Below are 23,431 nucleotides of genomic sequence, written 5' to 3'. Positions count from 1 at the left end.
CAGTAGAGTTGTTAGTCTGGCTGTGTGTTAAGATCACTGCTTGTCATACTAAGCCTATGCTCTTGCTGTTCTCTGTAGTGCTGACCATCATTTTTCATTGTTGCTCTCATTGTTTACTGGAAGTTAAAATTTCTCTGATTGTGAAGTTTGTAGGTGGTATGGTAACAAGAATAATGAAAGGTTCCCTGTATTCATGGAGTTTTAGTTCCATTAAATTCTTAATTCAGGAGTTTGAGTAAACCATTCTTGGGTTTAGTTAGCATTTTGTTGACTTTGGGTTCAAAGGGGTTGGTTTTACTTTTGTTAGTTGGTTGCTTGGAGGTATTTTTTCCCGCAGTGGTATAGAAAACGAGAAGAGAATCTAAATCACTTATTTGTCTAGTAACTTAATGGGATCCTTTATCCTTGTCTTTCCTGGTCTGTGGGGTCTTTTTTTAGGTGAGTGTTGTTGTTTTTTTTTTTATTTTTGGGCGTTTGTACCCTTATTTCATGTAATATTGCAAAATATTAAATTATATTGGAATGAAAAATGGAATTTTTTCAGTTGTGTTACTTTTCCTGCAATAAAAATGGTAGATTAATCACTGGCTTAATAAGAGAAGTACTAGAAGTACAGTTAATATTTTAATTCACCCATACACGTAGTCCCTTCTCTTTTGAAATGTTTTAATTTTTGCTATTCACAAAGTGGTAGTTATCTTCACAATGTAGAAGGTTAGAATAGAAGTTCAAAATACACTGTCTTCTGTTTAATCAGTTACTAAATTCTTAACGCTTCCCCTTTTCTCCATGTTCTTTCAAAGATCTGTATATGCCACAGTGTACAATTAGTTTTTTCATATCATTGTGAATGGTCATTGTGTGTGTATTGTAACAATTCCTGAATTCAGTTATGTTCTTCAAGACTGACAATGAAAAGATTTCAAATTGTCTTAGATCATCTCTAGTTATTAATTCTGCAACTGTTGTTGTGATGCCTAGTTCACTTGAGTACAAGGAGAATATCCAATTAAAAAGTCAGTATCCAATCTTCAAAATATATTACGCCATCACAGTTTGAATGGATTTTTCTTGTAAAAGGTACACCTACTAAAATGTAAATATTGTGTGGTTTTGCTCCTAGCATATCTTTGCTTGTAGGAGCTCCAATATGAGCACTGGTGCCAGGTATTTTGAATTCATGGAGCCAAATAATACCATAAGTTTGTTCATGTGTGCTCTGACGTTTTCTCGTTAACGTGAATATGCAGTACTCTTCTGTTTTGTGACAGAACACATTTAAAATGGTTGAAATGCTTTAATGCTTCAGTAAATAGTGCTGGGAGTGTTTCCACTTCTATAAGGACTATTTAAATACAGAAAACATGGGGACTCTGTGTGTATTTGTGTGTGATTTATTCAGCCTTATTTATTAAAACTTGTATTTCTTTTATTCTCCTTATATTTTAGGAAGCATGTGTTGTTTTAATGTGTTTTAATCACATTGTGGATACTCCGTTATGCATTTGAAAAGATAGGTTTTTGACTGTACTTGTTTAATATTATGCTTTTTTTTTTCTTTTCCAGTTCCTGAAACAGTTGGGTATACATCCTGACTGGCAATTTGTAGATGTTTATGGTATGGAACCAGAACTGCTTAGCATGGTGCCAAGACCTGTATGTGCAGTACTACTTCTCTTTCCAATAACAGAAAAGGTAAATGTTTATTTAATAATCAGTTAATTGCTTTGGTCATAAGTGAAATGGGAATGTAAGTTTGAATCTTGTACTTTGCTGTCATATTAGAATCAAGATGAGACTCCAGCTTTGTTCAAGAGACTTCTTCATTAAAAATATCACAAAACATGCTTCTTTCAGAATCTTCTTTTGATAACCTTGCATGTATATTTCTGATTTCTTTTCAAATCAGAATGGGAAAAGCTAATGTAGAAGCACACAGAAATATGCCTCATAATTTAAGGCAATTTAAGGTATTTTTCATAATAAGCACTGTAAAATGGCTCAATTGTCTAATTTTAGCAGAAGACTCCAATAGCATAAGGAAAATAAGAAATAGTGTGTAGGACAATATGCAACTCCTTTTTTAGTTTTCCTTCTGTTACACTGACAATCTTTCAAACTGCAATCCACTTCAGTCCACTTCCAGTTCAGTCATCAGTATTGATGTGGCTTTCATTTCTTGGACAGATGGAACATATTAATAAGATGAAAGACAATTTTCTCCCTGTCTTTCACTATGTTGCACTTTGAAGAACTTGCTTTGTTTAAACCTTCAATGTGCTTATGTTGTGTCATCATGCTTTTAGTAGTGTGATTCATATTGATCTTTCAATTATAAGAGTATTACATGATTGTGATAAGGTCAGCCAGAAAGATTGAAGTGAGTCTGTCCACAATTCATTCTTTTAATATGTCTCTCAAAAATAATATGTAGCTTATGAGGACAAATCACTTACCTGTTGACACTTAACTTCTACAACAAGAGGTGTTTAAATAGGGAGGAGTGACAGGTCAGTCTTCCTACACATTATGTCCTGTAAACTTCTGAGTTCTCAGTTTCTCCAAAACAGCTATGCAGGCAGTAATTTTCAAGCTTGATTTCAGCCACCTTGACAGTTTTGAGCTTAGTCAAATTTTCAACTCACCTGTCTTCAGGAAATGTCCTTTCTGTCACCTTTGAGGCATTGCTTTCTGTGTGCTGTCATTTCTGTCTGGCTGCTAGTGCTACAGGACTAAGTTCCTTTTGTGACTGTCACTTTTCTTTTGACTCCCTGCTTGTGCAAACCTTTTTTGGGATCATGCTATGGGAGCATTATCCCGTGGGAAAGAATAACTTTGCTCTTACTGTTCCAGAAGGTGTATCTGATTTCATCCTAAAGAAACATATGACAAACAAAACCAGAGAAACATCAATCAGTCAAATCTGAGAACCAGCCAAGTGTTCAGCATGTTAATCCTTCTGAAACATAAGGGACACAAGTGTTCTATCAACTGTCTAGGCTGGCTGTGTGAAGGATGAATGTTTCATGGGAGGTTCTGGAGCTTTTGTTGGTCAGTGTGAACTCCACAAGACCCTTGAGCATAATTTTGTATTTCTAGACTAGTTTTCCCTCTTCAGCCTCCCTTTTGAAATGGCCTGTAAAATTACACTTTTATTTAATTTATGATTTATTTGTTTCTTGGCTGTGTCTACATTTATGAAAGTGCCTATTAGTTTTCCTGCCTTTGTAAACACTTTTCTGTTCTTCTGTCTGGAAGTTCAGTTGTTTTGTGGGTCCTGTATATCAGTTTCCTTGAACTTGCTTTTAGGGCAAGCTACTCTTGTTAGCATACAGATAATTTTAGGATTGTTGTCCACTTTAAAGGTCAATGGTTTCTTAGTCTGCGTAGTTGATTGTAGACAAAGTGAATATTGCGGGTGTTGGCCATTTTGGACCTAATGAATGAATAGATCCAAATGAATATAAATTATGGCATATATCTTAGGTTAGGAGGAATGTCTCGAGGTGATCTGATCTAACCCTTGCTCAAAATTGTAGTTTTGGTATTCTCAGCATTTATATATTTATTTTTGCTGTGAATTTTTTCTGTTTGGGAGGGAATGACTGGCAGCTCTATTCCTCACCTCTCTAGTCTGAACTTTTTGTTCAGTTAAACTCTATGAAATTTTTATCTCAAGGCTGTTTTTTGTTAGCTTGTAGATAAACAAAATTAAAATAGTTTATAATGCTCTTGCTATTACTTAGCCTATTCAGAACATTTAGACAACCTGCAAACGTGGAATAGGATGCTGAAAGTTTTTTGATTTTGTCTGTCACTGACAGTACAGAGAGCCCAAGGGAAATTTCTCAGGAGTTTGCAGGAAGTGTTCGTTGATAACATTCTGGATTCATATTTTACTTTCATCATACTTGTATAAAAAGCCCATCTACTTCAGAATTATTTTTTTTTTCTGCAAAAGTACCTAGTAAAAGGTACTTTTGTAAGTAAAAGAGGCAGAGGAGGAAGCATTGTCTGGAATATATGTGGATTTATTTTTTCTTTTTCTGTTTGAAATTAAAATTTAAAGAAAGAAATAAAATAAGCAAAAACCTCAAACAAATCCAGTCCAAAAAACCACAACAACACACCCCTCCCCTGAAATAGAACCAACTAATCACAGCCAGAAACAAAAAAAAAAAAAAACACAAAACCAATACACTATTGCACACTATAACAGATATTTTAGTCAAATATGATCTTTATAAAACAAGTATATTAGATTGTTCAGTCAAAGCAAATTCTCTTTTTGATACAGAAAATAAAAGTTTACTTTATGAATATGGCTTTAGAAGGGCCTGTTTTGGGGCCTTGGGTGTAGTATAGATCTTATTTTATATTCCTGGGAAAAAATGAAATGTAACAGTGGAATTTTTAAAGAATGCTTCATGATGATTAATGACCTGAAGTATTAAGGTTTTTTTGATAGCACTTTGACACCTCTGTCCTTAAAAAGCCCTTAGTTGCACTGAAGAGAGATGGTGACATGAGCTCAGATCAAGGAAATAATTTGAAAAATTTTGGAGTTCTTTTAGATAAAACATATTCAAAATGATGTTTCAAGTGTGAAGGCGTTGGGTTAAGAAACAATACAGAGCAGATCAGGTAAGTTTACATATATTTGTTGGACCACATTTAAATGTGTTAAACATTTCAAATGGCAGTATCAATTAGCTGTTGTGTTTTATAAATTGTTTTGTCTTGTATAACGTAGCTAATTGTACTATTTGTGAAATGTCTTTAACTTTTCTTCTAGTATGAAACCTTCAGAACAGAAGAAGAAGAGAGGATAAAAGCTAAGGGACAAGATGTCAAATCATCAGTGTATTTCATGAAGCAGACCATTAACAATGCTTGTGGAACAATTGGGCTAATTCATGCTATTGCAAACAACAGAGATAAAATGAACTTCGGTAAGATTTTTTTTATATGGTTTTTGTTGGCTTTTCTGGCTTTTTTCTTAACTGTGGGAAGCCATTGGAGGGAAGATATGTTTTGTACTGTTTTTTCTGAATATAACTATTCATAAAGGCTAAAGGAGTGCATTTTTACCTATAATTACAAAATTAATGTTTTATACTAATTTATGAACTAAAGCACTTAAAAACATTGCAAAGTGCAGCAGGCAGCACTTAATCTTGCAGTCAGCCTTCTGCATCTTAAAAATACAGTGCAATTCTATCTTTAGATCATTTGTTGGATTCTGTAAGCTGTGAATGAAGTTGGAATTAAAACATGACACTAATTATGTCTTTTTAAATTTTTTTTAAGAAACTAATTCATCACTGAAAAAGTTCCTAGAAGATTCATTATCTATGACTCCTGAAGAGAGGGCCAAATACCTAGAAACTTATGAAGTTAGTATCATGTGTTTTTACTTTTATTTAAAACAGTGTAAGAATTACTTGCATGAGCCAGTACTGTCTTTGGGGCTTTACTTAGTGAAGCACCTAAATAAATTTAATTTTAGTGTGTTTGTGATCAGACAGTTGCTACAAAGGAAACTCTGCTTTGGTATTTTAAAGTATTCCTGCCTGTCCATAGCTCAGTCAGCAGAACAGATTTTGTCAATGTTCTCATCCTTATTAATTCCCTGGCTTAGTTTAAAAGTACTTTAAAATGCATGAGAAATATATGCATAATCTTTTTATTTTATTTTTTTTTTTGTGGATTCAGGATGTAGTTTAATGGTCAATTTAAGCTGATCTGGGGCTATTGCTGAAAGGATGGTCCTTTCACTGCCTCTTTTAATTTGTGCCTTCTAGTCATATCTCCATGCCTTTAGCAGTTGAGACACACAAAGAGCTGATTTAGCTGAAATATGATCTCCTTCCCCTACCATCCTAAACCATGAGATGAGCTAGCTGATAATGAGGTTAGCCACATCATTAGCTCTATTTGTAAGGATGTGGCAGAAACATCTGGCCAATGGTGGATGGAGAACAGTGCTGTTGCTCCTGATGGTAACGAGGGTCTTCTCTCAAAATTAAAACCTTGATGGTTTTTAAGTCAGAGTTCACTTTTAGCATATTGTGAAGCCCTCAGAAATATGAGTGTTAACATCTGGCTAAAGGAAGTAGTAACAAACAGAAACATCAGGGATTTATGACATTTTCTATGGAAATGTTGGTCACAAAATGACTGATCAGAGCTTCTATCTAAATTATTTTTTCTGCTCAAAATGAAAGCTAAAAAAATGCTTGCTGTGTTTCCTGTGTGCAAAAGTGCCATTACAAATTCTCAGATATTTGACCTGAATTGTTATGAATCTGAAATAGTGATCTTCTGAGATCCTTGGAAGTGAAGATTATTTGTTTAATATCTTTTTTATTTATTATAAGCACTGAACAAAAATAGTTACATCTATGCAATTGATAAAATGAAGTGCAAAAATGGTTCTTGCAACAGTGAAAGTCTCTCATTTAAAGTCTGATTGAAATATATTTTAATTTTAGGCTATTCGTGTCACTCATGAATCCAGTGCCCATGAAGGTCAGACTGAGGTATCCATTTTTTAAAAAAGTCTTTGTTTATATCTACTTCGAGTTGAATATAATTGACATGAAAGCAATCATATATTAAAGGTTTACAGTGAAATTGAGATTATTGCTTGATTTACAGTACTGTGTAATTAGTCCCAAATTAAGTGATATTGCTGCAGGGGAAACCAAACTTGAATCTTGGGGTCTTTTTATTTGTTTATTTGTGTATTTTGTTGGGGGGGTTGTTTGCATTAGGTTTTTTTAGTTCTTAAATAACATAAAAGATCTTTCTAAGCTTCATTTCAGAGTAAAACAGACAGTAACAGAAACTTGAGATTTTGATGTTGCACATTTGTAGGTAAGACTTGTAAGAGTCATAGTAACCATACAAGTGTAACAAACATGAGAGTTAGAAAAGTTATAATTCAGGAAAAGAAATAGTCCAATAGTTGGTTTGCAGCTGTGTGTGTGCTTTTTGTATACAATACAAATTCAGATAAATTCTCACTCATATATACATTTCTAAGCATTTATGCCCCAACAGATTGTGTGATATGGAAAAAACAACCTGAAAGCTGACAAAACCCTGAAAATAATCATGAACTTGAACATTAAACATTTTTCTGCTTCAGTCATACTAGTTTTCCATCTTTCCAGTTCAGATTTCAGTATCTGTTCCACAAAAAAAAAATTGGATTGTTGCTAGCACTGCTTTGTTTGACAAAAAGGGAAACACTTCTATGTTTGGCTATGGCTCCAGTGACTCATCCATTCTCTCTTTTTTAAGTGCAGTAGGTGATGCTTTCTCTTTTTTTGTGCAGTGTCATCTATAAAATGTAGGAGAAAGCAAAGCACTCCTTTCTGCCCCCCCTTGTCCTGTCTGGAAATGAAAATGATGAGAATTGGTTTAACTATATCTGTTATAGATACTCAACTTCCTTTGTAGTATTTTCTTTAAAAAACCACACCACTCTCTCTTCTTATCTCATTCTCTAAATTAGTCGAGGTTCTATATATCAAGAAGCATCTGAACAAATTCATGGCTTTTTCATTTTCTAAGTAAGAGACTCAGAAAATCTGGTCTGGTTTTATTTTTTTTTCAAATGAGTCCATTTCTAGATACTCTTGGCCAGCTCAGAAAGGGTGATTATTCCAACAAATTGCTGAAAACTGAATCTTTTCATAAGATCTTTGTGAATGAGAATCTTCTTTAGTTATTTCGATGTACTGTGAGGTTCATGTAGGGAACTCTCTGTCTCTGCGTTCTTCTGGCAGATATTATGGAATGATTGGGAAAGAAAATGCAAGGGCTGTGTGTTTTGAGAGTCCTGATAAAGAATCAAGAAGCACCTAAATGATGTTGGAATCTCCTAATAATGGACAGCTAACTTCTTGAGCTTCCACTAATTAATTTGGTTCCTGATCAAGATAACCACAATACAAAAGATTAATAATTGCTGGAATGATGGAAAGATGAAGATTTTTTTTTCATAATAAAAAATTACAAGGTGGTCTTAGCAACCATGCCTAAACACAGTTATTGAATAGCTAGTTTCCTTGCCAATTATTTATTATTCCATTTTGTATAACTCTTTCTGTAAGTAATTCAATATGGATATTCCTTAGACTGGCGAAATAACTTTTTCCTGTCTTTTTTTTCCAAAGTTGAAATAGTACAAAGACTGAATACATTTCCCAGGATCATTTTTTCAGAGTAGTTCTCATCCATCAACCAAGGAGGGAAGAAATAAGTAAGTTTTGTTACTGGAACATCAAATTCTCTGGAAATCCTGTCCTACCAGATGGTAGTTAAACAAGGCAGCAAGGCCTCCCTATTCATTGGCACCTGAGGACTTTAAAGTAAAATTCTTTTTAAGTGAAACAAAATATGAAACATGAATGTGCTGAGAAGTGTAACTGAGAGTTGAAGTGAGTTATTATTTTCTTCCTTCCATGGGTACATTTTAAATGTCACTCTTTGCTCTCCAGGTAGTGCTTGAACAGTGTGATCTTGCAGGTGCTGAAGTTAACACATGCAGGTCATAGGAGGTTGTTGACTTGTCCTGTGGGATAAGTTGAGGATTTCTAGCACCTTTTGGGAAAGAAAGAGAGAATCCTGTTCCTCCTGCATATCCATTACTTGTTACGATTACTTTCCTGAGAATTTAAAGTTCCTTTAAGAGCAATGGAAAGGAACAAGGTTGCCTTCCTATGACTGGGTTTTTTGTCCTCCATGCACCCCCTCAACTCTCCAAATAGCCAAGGCCTGTTGCATAGAAATCTTTCCTTTGAGTAAAGTGGCTTATTTAGTTGCTTAATGATAATAAGTGCTGTATATTTAGTGCCTTGTCAAAAAAAAGTCCTTTCTAGGTCTCTTTCAGATTTAAAGACTAAGAAAACATGCAGGCCTACGTTTTCTTAGGATGATTAACTTGGCTTGTGTTCTTTAAGGGAAAAGCCTGCTCTGTGAGTAGTTCTGTCCCTTAGATAGGTATTGCATGCTACTGTCCACTCACATTTTCAGAAAGTGTTGCTTAAATGTATTTGTGTTAAACAGAATAACTTCCAAAAGTGGGATGGATAGCAGTCAATTCCACTGATTTGTTTAGGAAGGAAGGATGTTTCCTTCCACCATGCAAAGCACACCATCATACGGTTGAGATAAATTTTCTGGAATCATGAGCTGCAGAAGGTTTAAAAATAGCAGAGAGTACAGACAGGTTCTTTTCTGATGATACTGTTTGGTTGGTTTGAGTTTCTTTTTTTCTGTGTTCTGATGTTTCAGATATTTGAGGACTCAGTCTTTAATACTTCTGAGTAAAGTCTTTATTTGTTGATTGCCTTTGATAGTCTTGCTATGTCTTCACAGACATTTTTTATGATCTCAGTGACTACTTAGTTTTTACAATATGCTGATGCATTTTCTGCTTTTTTTTGTTTCATATATGTATTTCAAACCTCAAAACAAGTCTTGCTAGAAAAATCAAAAATAAAATAATAAGTAAATAATAAATATTATAATTAATGAAATATAATAATAAAAGTAATAAAAATCAGAAGTAATAGCATAAAGCAGTGCTATCTTCCTAGTATCTGTGTATTCTGTCATCTTTTCTGGTGGGTAGGATTTGTTTCTGTTTTAGTATAAACTGAAATCAGATTTTTTTTTTTTTTCCCTCCTAAATTTCATATGTTTTAAAGAGCTCTTCTCAGGGGGGAAAAAACCCATTCTTGGCAAGATACTACTTGTAGTGGGCTTTTAGATTCTAGATGGTGACTGCTGGAATTTAGAGTGATCAGTCTGCTTCTGGCATGTATCATTACCGTGGGATCTATTTGTCTATTCTATAAGGATGAATTACTAAGCAAGTGTATTGAAGCTGAAAACTACAGAATGTTCTGCCTTGATGGGTGCTTTAACAGGCTTTCCAAGTTTGATAGCTGTGATTAATTTGTTTAGTTAAGAAAAACCAACTACTTTTCTTAAAAATAAAAGAGTTTTTTTCTTTCAAGGAGATTAAACTTTTAAGAACTGTTAAGCAGTTTTCATTTTGATAATTCATTTCAAGTGTGCTAATTAGAGGGGTTGTAAATTTGCCCTTAATCCTTCAGGCCAGGTTTTGGACCGGGTTCTGTTAATACTTCTGGATTGTGTGGCTCTCTGTCTCACTTTATTGCTACAGTAGAGCAAATAAATAGCTAAAGCAGTCTTATGGGTAGTTTTTTATGGATACTGCTGTGTAAAAAGTGTAGGTCTGTTTAAAATTACTTTGGTAGTAAGCAGTAAGATCTGGGAATGGTTCCACAGAAGAAGTGTCTTGTTGGCTTCAAGGGTGGTTTGATTCTGGTCACGTGTTCAAGTACCATAATGAGGGCAATTAATGTAAGATTCCTTTAACAGTATTTCTCTTGAAGTTTATGGTGATGAAACTTACACCTTCTCAAATGACAGATATTTCATATCCAAAGCTGTAAAAAAAAAATTTAAAAAAAATCTAGGTCTTTACCTTAAAGCTTCATAGATCTGGTGTACTCTTTTCTGTGTGGCAGCTCCTGAACTGCAGATATTATTGAGAGTAGAATAGGTGCCAGATACTCAAGAACCTCTTTATTCATAGGTCTTCTGCTGAGCATACACTTCTATTTATAATATCTAGGATGTCTTAAGATGTGGAAAACAGAACCTGTTTTTTTTGCAGAACTGTACACACTTCTAATCATTTTATTGCTTTGTGCTGAGCCGTCTTAGCATTTTCCCTTTTGTTTTTCATTTGGGGTTTTTTCCCTTCTTGTTTCTCTTATGCCTCCTTGAGCAGTTCATAAGATTTGAAACCCTGTACTGCCACTCACCTTAACATTTCTGATACCCTCTTACAAAAAAACAAAACCACCCTCTCCCTTTGAAAAATTACAACCCTTTAAAAATATTAAAATGACAGTTTGTGGGTCTGCATTAGCTGTCCAATCAACAGTGATCAAAAAAACTATGGCAATATTTGAGGAGGAAAAGTACCAATTTATATCAGTGATCAGGATGAGATTAATATCTAACTTTTTTTTTGTACTGCTGTTTTGCATTCCTTACTTTCAAAACAATTGTAGTAACTGTTTGCAAGTAATATATCAGAAAATCTGAGGGGAGTATCTTTTGATAACGGGAAAACATTAAATGAGAGAGACTTCCAGGTCTAGAGTCTTTTACAGAGTAAATAATTTTTGAAATTTGAGTTGGGGAAGAAACTCATTTTGTATCCTACCCCCTCATTTGCGTTAGTAATAATAGTAAGTTGCTGTATAGTTGTCTGACAGAGTAGGAGGGGAGGAAAATGCAAAGGCACACTTTGTATAGAAATAAGCCTGTAGAAATTGTTTAGCTCAATTAAACAATTACATGCTTCAGGGAAGTTATTCCAGGTATAAAATATTATCTGCAGTGATTCTTGAAATAAATGACCTTTTTAATATGTGAATATAATAATGTGAGTAGAAGATACCTTTGTTCTGCTCTCATATTACTGGCATCTATATCCAGTACTTTTGCAATTGTGCTTCATTACAGCTCAATTCTACAGTAAGGAAAATGGCAAGCTATGTCACAGAAATCTTTTTAAAAGATTAATTGGCCTTTGGGCAAGGAATTAGATCTGAAGAATAATTAGTATTCAATTTCTGCATTTCTCATGGCTTTGACATGCTTATCTCCTGTTCAAGTGCTATTTTGGTAATAGTATCTGAAGTTTTAGCCAGCTGTGTGTATCTGTGGCTGTTAAAATCATTCTGGATTGTCAGGTTTCCTACAGTATCTTAATGGGCTTCCTAGCTTCCTGAAACAGCTGATCCTGTAGCCTTGTAGGAGCTAATGCTGGCACAGAGGGGTTAGAGGCACACTTCTGGGAAGAGAGGAGAAAGTTTAACAGACTATACTTAGATCAGCTTTCGTGAACAGCAAATACTCAAATAATTGTGCTGTTAAGTGATTGGCAGGCTATTTGTGCAACATCAAGGTATCCCTACCTGCTGCCAATGGCTTTCCATATCACTTTTTGATGTAAGTACAAGTGATAGAATGAACTTTTTATTATGTCATGTGGTACTTGTGGCATATGGAATCACTTTTGTGACGGAGGTGAAAGTTATTTTGGACAGGGGAGTTTTAGCAACATTTATGCATTGCTGCTTAGCAGAATGTGATTTGTGGTCTTTGGGAAGTTTTCTTGTTTAAGTGTTACTTCAGCTTGGCTCAAAATAACATTTCAATCAAGCAAATAAAAGTGATATGGCCACTTGAAATACCTATGCTGGGTATTGGTTATTGATTAGTAAGACTGTGTTGGATATTGGCTAGAGAGTAATAAGAGCTTTTGATTTTGTTCATGACCTAAATTCTTAGGACAAAATTAAGAGCTCTTACATTCATGTATTTTTCCTTTTCCTTGGAGGCTGATGAGAATGTCCATCTGAACAAATTAACCTACAGTGCTTAGGATTAGTTGTTAAGAAGAGGAAGATAAAAGAAAACAGAACTGCAGAGTAAAATATATCAACTATTAAGGGAGGACACAGAAAACACTGCCTTTCTTCTGTAACTCCTCCTGTTTGGGTTATTTTAGTATACTTTGTACATCCATTTCCCAACTGACAGCTTTGGCTTCTAGAACTGTATGTTGAGCGAAATGAGGCTCAGAATTGAATGGACTGAGATGCAGCATCTGAGCTGCTACTTCAAATACAAACAACATTCTTGCACATCATTAGACCTTTATCAAAAATATTGATAAAAAAGTCAGCCTTTGAAAATCAAAACTGGTGTTTATACTCAGAGAGTCAAAAATCACAAATAAGAACATGTGTCAGATGTTCACAAAAAGCTGAAATACTGGCACACATCAGTGTGTTTACTTAGATACACTTTTTGTTCACGAGTATGATCCGGAATATTTTTAACATGGATTGAAGTTGGCAGCCTCTAAAAACACTACCACAGCTTGATTTCTTCTTTAACTCAAAACATAACTGCAAACTTTAGTCTGTAAACTTGTTTCATGTGCCTGGAGAACTATAATTGTGCTTGGAATGCACAAAGTTAGACTTTGATCACAGTAACAGTCGTTAACATTGGCAAGAGCTAAGTAGAATCAATGCACTCTGTTCCCAACTGCTGTAAAACTTGAACTTTCAAAGATCTCTGGTTCCCTGGGGCATTACAATTTATTGGTAGAGGAGAAACAGAAAGAGCTTCCCTTTTGCTCCTGCCAAGAGCATATGGTGGGATTTTTTTTCTTAAATCACCCATATTCCTTGATGTTTCTTCTGAATAATCCATAGTCTTCTAAAGAAACATTTGCATCTTGAGAGAATATAAAATCAATTATATAACTGGTTCATACATGATTTTTAACTTAGCATTAGAGAACAAGCATATAATCTCTCTTGTAAAGGTGGTGAAGTTGCCTTAAAATTTTAGCTATGTTTCTTTTTCTTTTACAGTCTACAAAGTAAAAGTGTAAAAAAGGACCTTACTAGAATCATATGAAATGTTTTGGAAATTGTGCTTGGTTAGACTGTAACTCATTGCATTGCCATGATATCTAATGTGTTAGTGTTTGAGACATGCATTAATCTGATTTCTATACTGAGCAAATTGCTAATAAGGTATTAATACCGTAGAATTGTTATTCTGGATCTTATGCTTAACCCATAAAATCTGCATGAAAGAATTCTGATTCCTAGGATGAAACATAAATATAGAGGATATTCGCACCCATAAAGCCACCCATGGATTTAAATAACAAGTTTATAAGAAATAAATAACACAAGTGAAAAAATGTTTCTACAGTTTTGCATCCAACATCTCTACCAATCAGCTGCCATAAGTTTGTTTGTTTTTGTTTTTTGTTTGTTTGTTTTGGTTTTTTTTTGCATCTCTCCAATCCATAATGCTTCCTGTGCTGTTCTTGCACTATCTGTAAGAGATAGCAAGCAGCAGGGTATAGCCATGTACCATCAGGTGATGGCTGAGTTCACAGTCAGCCTCTTCCCTTACACAGAAGAGAAGATGATTTGGCTCGCTCTCTTTTTTTTTTTTTTTTTTTTTTTCATCATCAAACCACTAATTTGGAAGGAGAAAATTAAAAGAATTTACAATTCTTAAGACTTGCAACATTTTACCAATATGGCTGAAGCTAGACAGTGGGCTAAAACTACTCAGAGAATTGATGTTGCATCAACTGACTTTGCTCAAGAAAGCACTCCAAAAAGATAGTATTTGGTGTACAACAGTGCTGTTCAATTTATTTTGGAAAAAAAATCTTGTGAAGAAAAAACTATTTGAAAAAAAATCTAGTTTATTTAGCTTTTGCAGAGCTCCCTAATCCTTGAAATTTTATTTATTTTTGTGGTTCCACTTTTTTTGATCACAGAACTCACCATTGTGATAATCTAGCTTGACTTTTGCCTAACATAGACCATAGAACTTAATTTTAAGTCATCAGGGAGAGATAAATTGCCACTAATTTTGGAAAGATTTTTTGGGGTGCTCTCATCTCATCATTTTTCTTATCTTTACCCGTATGTTTAGCAAACTAATACTTTTGGGATATTGTCCATTCTTAATCATGGGTTAAACTTACATGGGGAATACTGTAAATATTTTGTTACCAGCTGCAGAGGGACTAACTAAACTGACTGGTGCAGATGTTGATGTGCTAGCAGATGTAGCCCAGTTTGGTCTGTAATCTCAGTCTTAATACATATTGATGTTGATAATTGTAATATTGGCAAAATTAGTAGGTCTGTGAGGACTGGAGTTTATGAAACTTAACTTCCTGAGAATTTGCATGTTGATCAGGCCTTTGTTGCATGTAAGGAATATCTAGTTAGGAACAAGCTTTTCTTGCAGTCGAAGTACGTGAGACACTAGAAATGTCTCTAGTTCATGTGAATTCTGTGGTATATTGTTGGAGATGAGCTCATGAGGCATCTTCTGCCTCTGTGGAATTCTTCCTTTGTCAGATTCCTCTCCATTGTCTGGCTGCTTTTTATAAAAACTTGAAGGAACTTAGTATCTCTCAAGATTTCATCACCACCAGCAACATAGGCTTGAAACTGTATCGAGAAATTTAAAACCCTTGTGAAGGAAAGAGGAGGAAGAAGATTTTTTCAGACAGTGTGATACATAGATTGATTTGCATATAAAAAACCCAATAATGATAATGACTAAGGAAGAAGAACACTTAGTTTCAACTGTAATACGGACCCTTTAAAATGTTGTGTTTAATTCAATAATGAGCAAATATTTAAGAAAAAGCTTCAAAAGGTGTTGGGGAAAAGTGATTGATAGATACTAAGTACACCCTCTCTGAGAAAAATCTTGAAGCTGTTATAACCCTTATATTTCCCACTTGGGAAAAGTTGTACATTTTATTGTTGCTTCAACCTTCTCCCATCTCTGCTCCAGGGATTACTGTATGGGAAATATATAACAAACAGCATGTTGCATAGAGTCCCCGCATGCTTATGGAACAGTGCAACTGATGCAGAACATATGCCAGGGCCTCTTATGCCAGGCTTGTGCCTAAGAAACAATGACCAGGACTGAAAGTATGCCATCTCCTTCTGTTTCCCAAGTTTCCAGACATATTGTTATGCCATTAAAGCTCATATCTCTGTCCCAGTGCAGCTGGTGTTTCTTTCTACACAGTGACAACCTCAAAATGGAGGAAAGAAGAAAAGCCCTTGTCCCAGCACAGGTTGTGAGCTGATAGGCAGAGAAGCTTTCAAAGAGGAAGGTAGCATGGGCTTGAACTTCTGTGAGGATGCTCTGAACCTGAGTTTCCAGATAGATGAATTTTTGTAGCCTCTAGCAAGTTAATCAGTAATAGCTATTTATTTTTAGAAATGGTCATGCAATACTAGATGCTGCTTTGTCCTGTCAGATCTTCAGTGCATTACATGTGGACTGAAATAATTTGCTGGATTGGGTTCCACAAACAAGATGAGCAAACAGTCCCCTGTTTCTAGAACTTGACAGGTTTGGGTGTGAACCAAGCCATAACCTCTTCAGCACTATCAAACTTAGGCACTTCTGGGTGTGTGCAAAAGCACAGCTCTTGGTGCCTGACAAACTTTGTATGTGATTCCTTTTAGATCTTAGATTTTAGTAACAGCTATATATAGGAGTGAGTTTTGGATTGGAACAGATGTTAATTGCCTGAATATTTTCTGGATCTACTCCATGAAGCTTTTAACTTCTTTATAATGTATTTTTTTGCATTTCAGATGACAAACTTTATGTGCCTACTGGTTTATATGACAATAACATTAAATTCTATTTCAGGGCTTTTGTTTTACCACTTCAGATACTTGACCTGTTATATTTTTCAGCACAGGAATATGCTCCTGTGATCTTTTCTTCTTGTGAAGTTAGACTAATTCTCTCTTTTCTGCACTTTCTAGCTGTTAATAAGTTTTGTTTGAATAGAGCGTCTGAACTTAGGGTTTGTCTTCCATATTTTAAGTTAAATGTAAAACATATGGTTGTATTCTTTATTTGGAGATGTGTATTTAACATTAATTTCATAGTAATATTGACATGTAATGCTAATTTATTTCTTTTTTTTAATATTAATTTGAAAACAACTTCAGTTCACATAGCTTAATTTGTGCTTACTGTTAAAACAATGCATAGAATTTTCTGGTTATTACAGCCTTCTTAATTATCCACAATCCAGTATTAAGTTTGCTTTTCCAGAATTCCTATATACTCTCTGCTTAAATTCCACTCTTACAGATGCAAAAGTATATTTTCAATGGAGAGGATGCTTCTCATTTTCTTAGTTGATCTCACTAGGGGACCCACTAGTACAGGAAATAAAGGATAAAAAGATTCAATGAATAGAAGTAAAAATCAGGACAAATACTAACTAGAAATACTAAAATATTAGTTGCCCTAAATGGCATTTTATGGTATAAATTCAGTTTTGAAAAGCTGAAGTATTTTTTGGTCTTGTTAGATTCAGGCAAGGGGTATTTTTAATATTTTCTCATTATTTTAGCAATATTGGCCAGAAAACAAATAAGTGCAATAAAGAAGAATGGTAGAAGTATAGACTTGTGATAAAAACGGTAACCAAACTTAAAAAAGGCTCTCTAAAAAAATATTTCAATATTGTTGTCATCACTGTGTACTGTTAAACAATTCTTAAATTCGGTATTGTTCAACATCTTATAAATGGTTTTGGAGTAATTATATGGGAGCCCTAAAAAAATGGATTTTTTTTCAGAGCTAAAGTATATAGTTTAATAGTGTCCAGTCAATGGAATGCACCAGTGTATCATACTCTCAGTAAGGTTTTTGATTTCATTTTTTTTTAACTATTTCTCACTAACAATATACTGTAATTCAGATCCTTGGAAGACTTATCAATCCCGTCTGTCACGATGACAGCAGCGTACAAAATTGTAAAACATACAGGGGCCTCTTTCCTTTCATCATGAACTGTCTAGTGAGCAAAGCTCTTAAATTTCTGCCTGGCAGAGGTTCCCAAATCTTATAGGTTCCTCCTTCCATTGGGAGGTCTGTGGACTATGAGAAATTCTAGAAGTCATCTTTTGAAATTTTCTTAAGCAAGCTGAGAACAAATTGTTTTTAAAGCCATCTGATATGTTACCTAAATGTAAAATATTTCGTTTTAGATCAGTTCTTCAAGTGAAGAATATGAAAAAACCCCAGTCAGTAGTACAGATAAACTGTAATAGCCATTAAGCTCTTGTAAGCCTTTCTGTCCGGTAGAAGTATTGTCATTGCTTAATTCCTTTTTATTCATGTTATTCCATTTTTGGATTGCGGGTTTTCTAGTTTTGTCTTCTTTTATGAGGAGCTGCTGAGAGGTAGGGGGTGGATCAGATGCTTGAAATTAAAGGAAAAAACAAAACCATGACAAACCTATGGAAAACTGTTCTCTGGACATGTTATGAGACTTGGTAACATTCCATGATTGTCTTTGAGCTCTACAGTTTCTATGGTACTTGATGCTTACTCTTTATGAAGAATTCCTAACCCTATCTTCCTTCTTTAAGGTCAGCAATATGGGAGCAGGAAGAACCAATTCATTGTCCTAGTCTTGATAGGAAAAAGAAAAAGAGAACTAAGATTAGTTGCTTCAAAAATAATAAATAATACAAAGAAACTGGCACTACAGTGACTTATTTTGACTAGTAAGAGTGAAAATATTTTTTTTCAGAGAAGTTGTCTAATTCTCAGTTTTGACAGCTCCTACTGGAGTCATTCCATGGAAAGCATAATTTGGGACATGCCTTAAGGACCTGCAGTTTCTCTTTTGGCTGCCTTAACCTGGCCGGTCTCAGGGCAGATAAGTGGGGTGTCAGTGATGAGTTACTGTGTTAGCTTGTGGGTCTCTGCAGGGATTGGTTCTAACACCTGCACTGTTAACCAGTCTGTCAGTGACATGGAAGACAATAGCAGGGTGACCAGATTGCAGCCTTCCAAGTACCTGAAGGGAGCCTGCAAGAGAGCTGGAGAGAGACTGTGCAAGGACATGTAGTGACAGGACAAGGGCAATGGGTTCAAACTGAAAGATGGTGGGCTTAGGTTAGACATTAGGAAGAAATTCCTCACTGTGAGGGTGGTGAGGCAGTAGAAAAGGTTGCCCAGAGAAGTTGTGGATGACTCATGCCTGGAAGGGCCCAAGGCCAGTTTGGGTGGGGCTCTGAGCAACCCGGTGTAATGGAAGGTGTCCCTGACCATGGTGAGAATTGTAATTAAATTATCTAAGATGGGCCCTTCCAATCCAAACCATTCCATGATACTGTGATTAAAATACACCCCAAAACCTACAGGCGGTGGAAAAAGATAGAGAGATAGTAAAGCACAAGACATCAACACAGGACAATCTGGATCGCCCTTTAGATTAGCTTCAAACAAAGGAGTGTTTTTCTGAGGCCAAATAAAAGCTGTGTAATTAGCACAAAAGATTAACTTCATTTCTTGACAGAAGGCAAGAGGTTCTCTGAAAGGGTCTAAATAACACGGAATTTTTATATAATCCAAGGTAATAGTGGATGAAATGCTGAAGATGACCTCCTGGTTTGGCATGATGGCCAGATGAATAATGTAATCTATTGTTCATGTTATGTCATTATTGAACAGGACTAAAAATATTGCATTTTCATTCATTATGAATTTTATTAAACTGTGTGAATATGCTACTTATTGTCTCTGTAGCTAGGACTGATTGAATTTTTTATTCTGATTTTTTTCAGTAGTAAAAAAAATTGTTAAGCTTGAATGGTTGTTTTTGTTTTATGACTATGCTTTGATCCAAGCAAAACTTGAATTTGTTTGGTCCTGTGGCCTGTGTGGGACAGAAGATCAAAACTAAATCATCACAATGGTCCTTTCTGGTGTTAATATATTTACTATAACTTTTGTTAGTTGGAGCTGAGAGTCATTTTTAATACTTCTATGGTCTTTCTTCTAATAGTAACAATTTGAATGGTTTAACATAGTCCTACTGCTTCCACGGATACTAAAGGGATCCTGAGTGTTAATGGCAGTACTGCCACTGGCCTGCTATTTTAGAAGAATAGGTGAAAAACTTAGGAAGTTGCATACCTCACCACGGTAAGCTTCCCTTTTCCTTTGCTTTCCTTTTATGTTAGACATGGAACAGTAAAGAAACTCTGGGTTCTGTTACCATAGTTACTTGATTCATCTTAAATCCCAGAGTAGCACAATCTAGCTTTCCCAAATTGCCAAAGAACTGTTCACAGCTTTTGTAGCTGTAGACAAAACTGATTCTTTCTCTGTTCTTAACTATTTCTTCCATTAAATGATGCTTAAATCCCCTCCCTTCTCACTTTTCAACACTCTGTCTCTTGAATGAGTCATTTAATTTGTGTTCATATGTGAAGTTCCCTGGGTGTGAATAACCTCTAGCTTGTCTGACTATAGACTTCAGATTTGAACATTGTCTTTGCTTATTTGCAGTGTTCTTTTGTCTTCTCATTCAAATTCAACACATTCTTGATTATTATCTGTGTGAATTGAGCAGTTAAAGGAGTATACTCAGTAGTGGACGCTTTTGCAGTTGCTATTTGATGCAGTTGCAGGGATGCTATTTCAAGTTTAATTGGGCTAAGTATGTTCTTTTTTAATGTTTATGTAGTCGTCATCGTCCTCGCTGTCTTCACCACCATGCTCATCGCAGCCTCAGGTTAGCCACAGCAGAACGAAGGCCTCACCCTTGTGTCACTCTGCCTCCCTCTCCTGGGCCAAACGTAATCATGTAGGTCCTGCAAAGGCTCCCAGTCCGTCAATCCGTCTGCGTCGGTGGCGGCCCTTGATACGCCTTCCATCTGTCGGGCTTCATTCTGTTGTAAGTGTAGTCCATCTTCAGTCTTTTCTTACTCTGACACCACTGGTCTTCTGCCATGTAGCCTCAGTCTTCAAGGCATCATGTTCTGTTGCGGTCTTTTCTCAACCATTCTTAGGATTTCTTTCTTCCTGGTTTATTTTTCCCCTTTCCACCATGTCAGACAGCAAAAGGACATTATTCCATGCTTTGCTGCCCAGGTATTTTTGATTCCATACATATGCCAAATCATTCTCAAAGCATAGAAGAAGTTTGCCTTTCATGAACTGGCACTTTTTTTTGCCATAGGCTCCACATCCAGCCTCTTATTTTCTCTCATCTTCATGATCTTTCATTTGGATCTGCTAAACCAAGGGGCTTCTAATATTTTTGCCACATGGCATTATTCCTTCTGTGTTTGAGACCTCGTTTTAAGTTCTCATACTCTAAACCTAGTCTCCTTTTCTTTTGATAACTCTTGGTTAATGGTCCCTGGGTATTTCAGTAATGATTAAATGTTTCCTTTAATCCCAAGGGGCTGGTTACTTTCTGACTTGACATCTTGTTTCTTCATCTAGTTTGTAGACAAACATTGTAGTTGAAAGGGAGGATGTTCCAATAAGAAAAGCTTGTCATCAAACGCTTAATTTTTTTTCCTTCTTCACTCATAGACCACAAATGTATCTTAAAAATCTGCAAAAAAAGTTATATGTACAGAGTAGCCAATATTTCTAAATGGGGAAATACCGAACTGAAAGAGTCTTTTAATGCTATTTCATCCTGCTTTTAAGGAGTGATCACACTTCTAGTGCATAAATGAATAAAAAATAAATCTTGGTATGTGGAAGTTAATGGTCTTAAAGGCAGAATTAGAACATTGATTTTGTTTTTATCATTCTTTGATACCGATCACATTTCACCTGTGTTCCTGGAAATTCCTCTTTGAGATATGTGGATTTTTTACAGAGGTGAAATAACTACTCTGACCGTGGTCCAGATAATTTTCTTTTTCATTCAGATGTGTCTTTGCACATGTGGAAGTCCTTTATGTTTTACTGCTGTTAAAAATTAGTGTCAAATGCTTCCACTTCTTTATAGCTTTTGTCTTTTTATCCTGCTAAATATCTCAAGATGAGGCCTTTTCTCAGACTGCTTTCTCTTCATTTGAATAGTAATTGCTTTTATTAAGTATCTAGATCTCATATAATATTCAGAACTATGTAACATTCTTGCTATTATCATTTGGAGCTAGTTAAATATTTTGGGATCTGAGGAGACATGAAGTTAAGCAGATGTAAATTCTTCCCAAATCATGCTTTTTACCCTTCATTTGTTTCATTGACATTGACAAACATCTGACATTTTACCTGGGGATTTTATTGTGTAGCAAACCTTGGAAAATACTATGTCATATTTCTGTAATTTGAAACTGGGATCTTGTTTGAGTTTGACTTATCTATGCTTGTTGTTAAAAAAAGACTTGTGCTTGAGTGTGCCTGCCTAGAACAAAAGCATTAATTGAACATGAGTTTACTTCAACAGTAAATAAACAATGACTTATCTAGAGATGGACATTACAGCATAACCTGTTGACACTGGAGCAGAAAACCAAGCTGAGAGTTTTATTAACTTCAGAACATGGCCAAAAACAAGTTCTCATCTATTAGTACTAAGCATTTGCTTTAAAAATGTTCAGAAAATTAGTTTAGCTTTCAATACAACTCTATTTGGCAAAACAGAAACTTGCTGCTAAAAGGTTTTAAATTATAATGCCTTAATTCCCCTGATATCCCATCTTCATCCAACAGATTCAAATTGCAAGGCCTATACACAAAAATTTATCAGTGAATACTGTATTGTCTGATATGTATTGGTAACTAATGTTGTTCTCATCTTTACACTTTTGTACAACATGCCTTACAAGAAAATTAAGAAAACACAGCCTAATTGTAGATTAGTTTAGTATGCAAGAAACCAGACAGCATTTTTGGCATTAAAGCTGTCTTAGTTGGCTTGATAATATTTGAATGACAAGGTAGTATTTAATGTCCTGTCAACAAGTAGTATTAGTACTGCTCTGATATTCTGCTACGTGTACAAAGAGGCTGAACTGCTCAGTGTTGCATGAGGCCAGTATATGAGAAATGCATGAGCATTTTAGTACTGCTTTTATTAAGAAATCTATGCTCTTGAATTTAAGAGGGGGGGGAGTGGGGGACGGGACATCCTGTATTTTGTGTTTAAAATAGAGTTGAACTTTCTTGTAGTTCTAAGTACATTTCTACTACTAAAACATTGACAGACAGAAAAAAGACTGTTTCAAAATTTAGAGCAAAAGTTTTGTTGCTGGGAGACTTTTTTCTAGGCTCCTTAAACAAAAGGACTTTTCCTAGTTGAAAACTTTGCTTGACTTCAATGGTGGTTGACCTTGGCTGGACACCAGATGTCCACCAGGCTGCTCTGTCACTCCCCTCCTTTGCAGGCCAGGGTGGGGAGAAAATAAGAGAAAAAAATTCCTATGTCAAGATAAAGGCAGTTCAGTAAAGCAAAAGCTTCACATGAAAGCAGGGGAAAACAAAAGATTTATTCTGTACTTCTCATCAGCAGGGGATGTCCGGACACTTCTTGGGAAGCCAGTCTTCAGTATGTGTAGTGGTTGGCCAGGAAGACTAATTTTGCAACAACTAATGCCTGCCCCTTTTTCCTCCTCTCTCTTAGCTTTTATTGCTGAGCAGACCTCATATGGTACAGAATATCCCTTTGGTCAATTTGAGTTGGCTGTCCTGGCTGTGTCCCCTCTTAAGATCTTGCCCACCTCCATCCTACTGCTGGTGGGGTTGGAGAGAGGGCACCAATGCAGTGCCAGCGCTGCTCAGCAGTGGCTGAAGCACTGGGGTGTTATCAGCACCGTCCAGCTACCAATGCAGAGCTCAGCAGTGGGAGGGCTGCTCTGGGGAAGCTCCATCTCAGACAGATCCAGTACATCTTTTTAGACTAGGTCTCCAGATGTTAAGAACATTTAATAGGAGGGGAAAAAAA

At 35.5% G+C, this 23,431-nt stretch overlaps 1 protein-coding gene across 2 annotated transcripts in view; it reads left to right on the top strand.

Moving 5' to 3' along the window:
- Nucleotides 1-23,431, top strand: part of UCHL3 (ubiquitin C-terminal hydrolase L3) — a 41,876-nt gene that overhangs the window by 8,420 nt on the left and 10,025 nt on the right. The window contains exons 3-6 of one of the 2 annotated variants that reach the window (XM_005516422.3): nucleotides 1,567-1,695; nucleotides 4,796-4,952; nucleotides 5,311-5,396; nucleotides 6,495-6,542. In XM_005516422.3, coding sequence (XP_005516479.1) covers nucleotides 1,567-1,695; nucleotides 4,796-4,952; nucleotides 5,311-5,396; nucleotides 6,495-6,542 — 420 coding nt within the window. The remainder of the gene's footprint in view (nucleotides 1-1,566; nucleotides 1,696-4,795; nucleotides 4,953-5,310; nucleotides 5,397-6,494; nucleotides 6,543-23,431) is intronic. The other variant, XM_014262491.2, reaches the window with a different exon arrangement.

This window comes from Pseudopodoces humilis, chromosome 2 (assembly GCF_049639895.1).
Source record: "Pseudopodoces humilis isolate 2021_Gansu_Grassland_sample_001 chromosome 2, ASM4963989v1, whole genome shotgun sequence".
Classification (NCBI taxonomy): domain Eukaryota; kingdom Metazoa; phylum Chordata; class Aves; order Passeriformes; family Paridae; genus Pseudopodoces; species Pseudopodoces humilis.
The sequence above is the reverse complement of the archived record's forward strand: the minus strand, read 5'-3'. Positions and strand labels throughout refer to the sequence as shown.